Source organism: Aspergillus homomorphus, assembly GCF_003184865.1.
Source record: "Aspergillus homomorphus CBS 101889 unplaced genomic scaffold BO97scaffold_1, whole genome shotgun sequence".
In the NCBI taxonomy this organism is placed as follows: Eukaryota; Fungi; Ascomycota; class Eurotiomycetes; order Eurotiales; family Aspergillaceae; genus Aspergillus; species Aspergillus homomorphus.
In genome coordinates this window covers 1,014,441-1,022,369 of record NW_020291887.1, presented here as the reverse complement: position 1 = coordinate 1,022,369, position 7,929 = coordinate 1,014,441, and the positions used below count along the sequence as shown (strand labels likewise).

General features: G+C 54.6%; 4 protein-coding genes and 1 non-coding gene across 5 annotated transcripts; 1 reads left to right on the top strand and 4 right to left on the bottom strand.

The window, feature by feature from the left end:
• Positions 1 to 220: 220 nt before the first annotated feature.
• On the top strand, positions 221 to 1,339 carry dscB (the record flags this gene model as incomplete). Its single annotated transcript, XM_025699613.1, has 3 exons — positions 221 to 604; positions 692 to 1,163; positions 1,200 to 1,339. Exons 1-3 carry the CDS (start codon positions 338 to 340, stop codon positions 1,337 to 1,339), a joined length of 879 nt encoding a protein of 292 aa, XP_025556650.1. The 5' UTR covers positions 221 to 337.
• Positions 1,340 to 1,705: 366 nt separating this feature from the next.
• BO97DRAFT_t11 lies at positions 1,706 to 1,816 on the bottom strand. The gene has a single exon. It is a non-coding gene; the product is annotated as a tRNA-Met (tRNA).
• Positions 1,817 to 2,731: 915 nt separating this feature from the next.
• Positions 2,732 to 3,555, bottom strand: BO97DRAFT_419733 (uncharacterized protein; the record flags this gene model as incomplete). Its single annotated transcript, XM_025696589.1, has 2 exons — positions 2,732 to 3,319; positions 3,376 to 3,555. 2 exons carry the CDS (start codon positions 3,553 to 3,555, stop codon positions 2,732 to 2,734), a joined length of 768 nt encoding a protein of 255 aa, XP_025556649.1.
• Positions 3,556 to 3,754: 199 nt separating this feature from the next.
• Positions 3,755 to 4,240, bottom strand: BO97DRAFT_419732 (uncharacterized protein; the record flags this gene model as incomplete). The annotated part of the gene is made up of 1 exon (XM_025696588.1): positions 3,755 to 4,240. One exon carries the CDS (start codon positions 4,238 to 4,240, stop codon positions 3,755 to 3,757), a length of 486 nt encoding a protein of 161 aa, XP_025556648.1.
• A 400-nt stretch (positions 4,241 to 4,640) lies between these two features.
• Positions 4,641 to 7,859, bottom strand: BO97DRAFT_467052 (putative PHD finger domain protein (Ing1)). The gene is made up of 5 exons (XM_025699612.1): positions 7,120 to 7,859; positions 5,997 to 6,904; positions 5,685 to 5,890; positions 5,021 to 5,629; positions 4,641 to 4,946 (listed from the first exon to the last, which is right to left on the bottom strand). The coding sequence occupies exons 1-5, from the start codon at positions 7,603 to 7,605 to the stop codon at positions 4,888 to 4,890; spliced, it is 2,268 nt and encodes a 755-aa protein (XP_025556647.1). The 5' UTR covers positions 7,606 to 7,859; the 3' UTR covers positions 4,641 to 4,887.
• Positions 7,860 to 7,929: the final 70 nt, after the last annotated feature.

Genomic DNA, 7,929 nt, shown 5'->3' with positions numbered 1-7,929 from the left:
CGGACACCCATGTATGATAAAACTAGACATATAAGCCCAAAAACGATGTTAAATATAACTAGTCACTAGCTACTAGCTACCTACTGAAAGTGAAAGCAAGAGCTAATCGGCATGCCGAGCCCCTCATAGCCTCGGCCCGCGCGCGGCGCCGTTTTGGCGCGACGTGGCCATCGTCAACTCAACCGACTTCCTCTCCTTCCACATCTCCGCACCACTCGCTCCGCGACAATCACCAGAGACCATCCACCCCTCATGCTATAGACCTTCCTACCAAACAAAAAGCGCAGCGGAGAACGACCACCAACCACCGACGACCACAGAGTCGAGTCGAGCCAGGATGCTAACCTCCGGGCTAACCAACGCACCAGTGTCGAAGGTCCTGCTGATCTACACGATCGCAGCATCCGTGGCACTAGCGATCTTCGATATCAAGCACCTGGTCAACCTGCAGGTGACGCCGCACATCTGGCCGTACGGACAATTCTGGCGGATGGCCGTATGGCAAGTGGCGGGGTTCGCCAACTCGACGGAGGCGCTGTTCGCGGCGATGCTGGCGTACCATGTGCGGGTGGTTGAGCGCGCATGGGGGAAGCGCAAGATGGCCGTACGTTCTTCACCGCTCGAACACAATCCATCCAGCCCATCAAACACAAGAAACAACAAAACTAACCTAACCACTAATGTAAAATAGACCTTCATCCTCACGACCCTCCCAGCGACAACGCTCCTCCCGCCCCTCCTCCTGACACTAGTCCTCCGGCCCCTCACGCTCACGAAACTCAATTACCTCCCCTCAGGCCCAACAGCCACGCTCTTCGCCTTACTGGCGCAGTATCACGCCTCGATTCCTAGCACAGTCCGGTACTGCATCACCACGAGCACCAGCGCCCCCGCCGCATCCCCAGCTCCAACCACAACAAACGAAACCATCCCGCAACAACCGACCAACAAGAATAACCTCGCCATCACCCTAACAGACAAATCAACGACCTACCTGATCGCCGCGCAGCTAGCCCTCTCGCAGTTCCCGAACATGCTCTTGCCAGCGGTGGTGGGGTGGGCCGTGGGCCTGGCGTGGCGGACGGAGGTGCTGCCTCTGTTTTTCGTGCCCGGGGGATATAGGTGGCGGGTGCCGGGGTGGGTGGTCGGGGAGCAGGATTCCGGTAGGGGCGGTGGTTCAGCCAGGAATCGGATGGGAGAGGAGGGTGCTGGGAGGGGCAGCGGGGAGCGGTATGAGGAGTTACGGAGGCGATTGGAGGGGGAGGTTGTTGCTGCTTCGGCTACAGCATCTGCTTCGGCGGCTGGGGAGGGCGGACATCGGATGAGACGGGCTGCCTGATGCTTATCCCTGATATCCATGAATTTGGGGGTATGGGAGATGATTGCTGTGCTTGTATGTATGTAGAACGGCTAGATCTGACTGACTGAAATGAACACTTAACGGCTCGCTCGCGCCTCAATCGTTAAACAAAGCGCCCCCCCCCCCCCCAACCCTCCAATTCCAAGATCAGACTCAACCACAAACATCCAGCATACCCTCACTCCACATATACAGTACCACGAATATAAACGTCCCGGGGGAGAACCCCCGGATCCCCCTTCCCTTCAGCTTCCCAGCCTAACTCAGTCTTAGCATCCACTATAAACCAGACTAACCTACCCCACCAACCACCACCGAAGAATCTCCACCAAAAACAAAAACACATGTCCTCAGGGAGGATCGAACTCCCGGCCTTGGGATATCCCGGAAGTTGAAGCTTCCAAGTCATATTCGGATGATATGAGACCCACGTGATAACCACTACACCATGAAGACATTTGTTGAAGGTTGCGCCTGGTTTATGTCGTTATGACCCTACAATCAAAAATAAGCTTCCGTGCCACATGGGAGCTAACTAGGTTCTTCATCCGTGGATCAGGACGCCACCTCATTGTATATAGTTGTTAAAATCCCAGTTTGATTGTTGATACTACCCCGACAAATCTGAAAGCCTGTTTTGAAGTGTTGGAACGTAGGTGTTAAATTAGGTGCTTATTTGTTGAAGATAATGCCTCAGGTATTCAATAGTGTATGTTTGAACCTGTCACGAGCTGTGTACTGAATCAAAGAACTGTTTTCTAATCAAACATTATACCATCTACTTATATAACTGGAATATTATCCTCTATCCCCAACAACAGGAAATTAAGCAAACTCTCTTGAATGCTGAACTGAGAGTCGAACGACTGGACTCTCTATGGGAGGGGAGGATGCTATCCAGGGAACTATAAAGTGGCCTGCCCAGGCACTTACATGGCAGTGCTTGTTGACTTGAGACATTCTGTGGAAGATCGGTCAATGTATACTTCCCGGAAGAGCAGCGCTCAAAATTTTAAGATCATGGCGGGGCCTTATTTCCCATTGCAACCTTCGTCTTAGAATCGAAGCGTCAGCGTAGTGCGATAGTTGATTGATTAGCAGAATCTGTCATGCCTCTTGTTAGTTAAATTGAAGAATTATTGTTGACTGCATCTGCAGACAAGAATCCTGAGACCTCAGGTTTAGTGTCATTCCTCGGCTACCCAGCCAAATCCAAGCCCATTGATGTATGTATGTCTCCGGATGTAGCTTGATCAAGCTTCTAGAGAACAGGAGTGTCAAGCCCATGAGGCGAACTGGGTTGACCCGAGTCAAGACAACCAACGTTATTTAAAATTCGATTTGCTCGTGATGTCTCAGAAGTGAGTGTCATCAACTTCCATGGAGAAACTCAAATATTCCTTCGCGCGCGCGAGACCTCGGAGACTTTGATAAAGGCTCTAATTTATCCACCGTCTCTCGAGTCTTAGGATGATCAGGACTCAGTGTCTTTTCGAAGCCTGCATGTGCCTGCTGGTATATCTCTCTTGCCTTTTGTTCCTTCCGCTGGACCCGGTAGAGGTCTCCAAGGTTACACGCCGTATCCAGAGTGGAAATATGGTTTCGATTGAACCGTTTCTCGTAGTCGATCAGCACCTGCTGGAGGACTCGCTCGGCCATCTTATATTTGCCTGGGTCTTGATAAATGACGCCGAGATTGTTCATGGCCCCGAGCGCCGAGGGATGGCCGGGGCTTATGGCTGTAAAGCCACTCGAGACCGAGTAATAGATGTCTTCTGCTTCCTTCTGCTTGCCTTGGTGTCTGTAGATATTGGCGGGATTGTTCAACACGGCGAGCACGGGCGCGATACCGGCACCTAGGGTCTTCTTCCTCCCAGACAGTACGCGCTTGAATAAAGCTTCTGCCTCTGCTAGATTGTCCTGTTGACGGCAAGGGTATGCGCAGATTCCAGGGTCATCCTGTCGTCAGATCCTAGGGTCCTCTCATAGCCATCGAGGGCTCGTCGGTACATCACTCCAGCCTCTGAAAACTTGCCTTGTGCAGAGTAGAAGTTACGGAGGTGGTGAGCGGTATGTATAGTAGAGGCATGGTCGGCACTGGAAGCTTTTTCTTGACCAGTCAGCACTTGCTGGTACATTGCCTCGGCTGCTGCCGCGTTGCCCTGAATCCAATATAACCGGCTGATGTTGAACATGGTATCGAAAACAGAAGCATGTTCGGGGCCAAGCGCATTCCCTCTTGCCTATCAGCGCGCGCTGATACATCTCTTCGGCGTCCTGGAGTCGTCCCTGTTCGGAATAGATGCCTCCGATATTATGGATCGTGTCGAGCGTCGAGGGATGATCTTGACCAAGGGCCCGTTCTTTACCTTTCAAGGCTTGTTGATACATTGCCTATGCAGCATCTAGCTGGTGTTGAGCCCAGTAGATATTTCCAAGATTGTGGATGGCATTCAGCGTCGAGGGATGATCTGCGGTCAGAGCTTTCTTATAACCACTCAGTGCTCGTTGGCACATGTGCTCCACTTTCTCTAATTGGTTCTGAATTCGATAGAGATTTGCGAGGCTCTGTAGTGTATCAAGGGTCTCCATGGGAGGACTGCCGTCATCTTCATTTGAAGCCATTTCGTGTCCCTCCAGCGCCCGCTGGAACATCTCCTCAGCAGATTTCAGATCGCCCTGGTCCTGACACAGAACTCCAATGTTGTGCACAGACTGCAGGGTGGAAATATGACTTGGACCGAGGATTGTCTCTCGCCCGAACAAGTGCACTCGTGTACAACTCCTCAGCACGCTTGTGTTTTCCATACGCCCAATAGAGACGCCCAACTGCATTAAGCGCAGAAAGAACCTCAGGGTCCCGAGACGCGGTCGTTGCATGCTTGAATGACATATCTGGTCGGTTCGCGTGAGGAAGAAGTCGATGTCGCAGAGCCAGGAAGGAATTTAGACCACTGCTCATTCATAGCTCGTCGCTGCACTTTCTCACTTTCTCCATCTTATCTCTCTTTCATACAACACAGACTCTGACGGACTAGTCCACATACGTGTTCTAACAAAATGCCTCTCGCAATATTTGATCCCCTCCAGCCAGGCTGGGACGACCAAAAGCCCTACACAGTTCCATCAGTAGACAACAGACAGAGTACGTGATACTAGATCAATCACGTCGGCTGTCCATGTATAAAATAGAATATCTGATCTAGCCGAAATGGAAGCCCTCCGTTCGTGATGAAACCCCCGCGCCCGCCTTCATACGCCCTTATACTTTTGCGTAGGTATGAACTGAAATCAATTGATAGACACCGGAATAAGCTCACTAAAGGGTAGTGCCAGTGTGGCGGATGGCCCGAAATCTTATACGGCACAGCCACGATGTGTTATCTCACACTAGTAGAGCCATATGGAGCCCGGTGCTCCCCAAGATGCAAGTACAAATGCTACCCCTTGTTCCCAGTCTATAACTCGATTTACACCATCCTCTTCCAGAGTAATGCCCATTAGAATAAGGTCAGGACAAGCCAAATTTAACGCCCGCTACGACTCCGTCGCATATTATCCTTGCACTCGTTACAATACCATTTCACTAAGGCCAAGTTAGCAAAAGACCATCCACCCAGATCATAAACAAACCGAAAGAAGAAGAAAGAAAGAACATACCATTCTTGCCAGGCGGCTTGGTCAGCCCCACACACGACAGATGGAACCACTCGCGCGGACAGGCATCGTTATCGCACGCCACCATCTCGCCGAAGCTGATCTCATTGCAGTAGCAGTAGCGCGGCTCGCCGTCCTCGTCCTCGTCGTCGCCTTCGTGCAGGGACTCCTCGTCCTCGGACGGCGGCCGCTGAGGCACCACCACGGGCACGCTACCGTTCTTCTTGTGCGAGCGTTTGGTTGTGGCAGCGGTGGCCGGGGCGGGGTCCGTGCTGCGGGTGGGACGCACGCGCTGCGTGGTCGTGGACGCGGTTTCGGTGAAGGTGGACAGCACTGGGGTGGAGGTCTTGGAGGAGCGGCCCTTGGGTGGTGGGTTCGGGGCGGGAACGGGAGCCGCCGTGACCGGGGCGACTGGTGTCTCGTCTGGTTCGATGGAGGGAGCCGGTTTGCTGCCGTCCGTGTCTTCGCGCTTGGTGCTTACGGGCACGGGCATCTTCGCCACATCCACGGCCTCGTCGGCCGTCTCGCGTGGGGTCTCATTGACTGAGCTGGGGGTGGCTTCGGGTTTGGATGTGCTTTCCTTGACGACGGTCTTTGTCTCGGCTGTTTTGTCTGCACAGGTGTCAGTCAGGTTGTGATCGAGCACAAATGAACCACCACCACTTACTGTTGCCTGTAACACGATTTGACGCAGATGACGATGGGCGCTGACGGCCGTTAGTTGCTTGAACGGCATTCTGCTGCGTACGAGAAGACTGTGGCCGCGCCGCACCAGGGCCTGGACTGGCCGCGTTGCGTGGGATCGTGGCTGCAGCGACAACAGGTGACGGAGCAAGGACCGGCGAATCGGTGGTAGAGTTGCCTGGATTGTTTCTGTTTGAAGCCAGTCAGTATGAATCCGTGCAACGATAAAGGGTTTGTTTTTTGCAGTGACTGCATGAGCAAACATCATAACAAAAGAGAAAGGATCGCAGCCTACCTCTTCCGTGAAGCCGCATTGGCATTCGGTGCGCGGGATCTCTTCTTGGTAGGAGCAGGACCGCCAGCACCACCAGTAGCATCTACATCCTTGAATCCCGCCCGTCCTCCAGCACCACCGCCAGCGGCAGCACCAGCAGCACCGGCGCCGCTCGCCGATCTCTCCATCGCAGCCCCAGTGTCGACCGGCGGCGGCCTCTCGACTTTCCGCCGCTTCGCCTGACCAGAAGTACTGCCTCCCTGCCCAGCGCCACCGACATGCTCGCCAGCCTGAACACCTCCCTGCCCAGCAGCAGCAGCAGCAGCAGCAGCAGCACCCGCCCCTCCTCTAGACTTTCCACTCTGTCCACCCTTTCTACCCCCACCACCACCTCCACCACCGCCAGAGCCCCTAGCCAACTCATCCAGATCGGAATCCGCATGACCAGCACCTTGTTGCCCGGCGCCAGCACCAGCACCCCCCCGACGCTGTCTCCTCGCGATGGCCGCCTCCCGCCTCGCCTCACCCCGCGACGGCCCGACCCCACCATCCCCGTCATGACCAGCCCCATGTCCACTGCCATGCCCATGTCCATGTGAATGTGCATGCCCATGTGCCAACTCCGCTTTCCCAGACGAGGTAGCCTCGCGCCGGGGCCGCTCCGTCGTCTTCGCGGCAGCGCCCACGCCCAACAACCGATTCGAATACGCCCAGTGCGACAAGCTACCCAACCGGGCCTCGTCACTGACCTCGCCCGCAATGAAGGGGAAGACCGCATCCAGCCGCGTCAGCTGGCGATCGAGCTCGTCGTTTGCGTTCGAGATGACGTGATTTTTCTCGTCGGCCGTCATCATCAGATCCGACAGCGTGTGGCGGACGCGGTCGAAGAGGAGGCGGCGGTTCTTGCTGGCGGAGGGTTCGGAGGGGGCCTGTAGAATTCGGAGCAAAAAAGCTCGTTAGCATATGATCCGGAGTACCGAGGATTGTCGACGACCGTCCGTCTGCCTTATCGCAGAGCGAGGAACAAAGTCTCAACCTGAATCACATATCCACCGCCGCGAGAGCAAATGAAAAACCAGACAGCAAACGAAGACAAAAAGCCTCCCACAAACACTTCCTCGAGAACATGTAAAAAGAGACATACCAACGAACCGACACCAACACCAACCCCCAAACCATCCAAACCAGGCACCGACACGGCCGACACCGACATCGGCCCGGAAGTCTCCTCCACCTCGGTGGGCCTGGACTCGGCGCTCGCCTTCAGCAATTGCAGCAGATTATCCTCGAGGGCCCAAGCCTTGGCGTCGACCTCTTTCAGCAGCGAGTTGTGACGCCGGAATTCGCGCGGCAGGGCCGTGATAGCGTCCGTAAAGTGCGTGAGGGCCGGGTAGAAGCCATGGGGCATCGGGGTGGCGGCGGCCGAGTTACTGTCGGCATGCAGGGCGGAGCCGTGGCCGAAGGCGAAGGAGGAGCGGGTTTGGGTCCTGGATGTGCGGGAGGGGTTGGTTCGTGTCTGGCGGGTTTTGGTGGTCGTGGTGGTCGTGGTCGTTGTTGTCGTTGTTGTCGTCGTGGGATTGAGATGGGCTGAGGTGGTCGTTGAAAGACTCGCTGGGATTGTGGCAGACATGGTGGGTTTGAGAATTGTAATAAAAAGGGGACAGAGAGAGGAGAGAGGAGAGAGTAAGAGAGAAAAGAGGAAGATCGGACGATAAACGAGGGTAGGTAGAGGACTGCCTCTTGAAGCGTCTGTTCGACACTCAGTCCGAGTGAGATTGACAGAGGTATTCAACTACTTGAATGAATAGGAGACCGAGAACTTGCTGCTGGTGCGATCCTTCACTAGAAAAACCATAAGCGCACCAGGCAACTCAGAAGCAGGAGTTGGAGTGGTGAAGATAGTGCTCTGCTGCGGCTTGCGGTGCGGAGAAGAATGAGCCCCATCAGGTGATTG

What these genes read in the sequence shown, in the direction of transcription:
- BO97DRAFT_467052 (XM_025699612.1), bottom strand. Translation starts at nt 7,605, where the DNA reads ATGTCTGCCACAATCCCAGCGAGTCTTTCAACGACCACCTCAGCCCAT. An exon ending in GTGTTGGTGTCGGTTCGTTG is followed by an intron (nt 6,905 to 7,119) that starts GTATGTCTCTTT and finishes CGAATTCTACAG; the next exon opens with GCCCCCTCCGAACCCTCCGC. An exon ending in AAATCGTGTTACAGGCAACA is followed by an intron (nt 5,630 to 5,684) that starts GTAAGTGGTGGT and finishes ACACCTGTGCAG; the next exon opens with ACAAAACAGCCGAGACAAAG.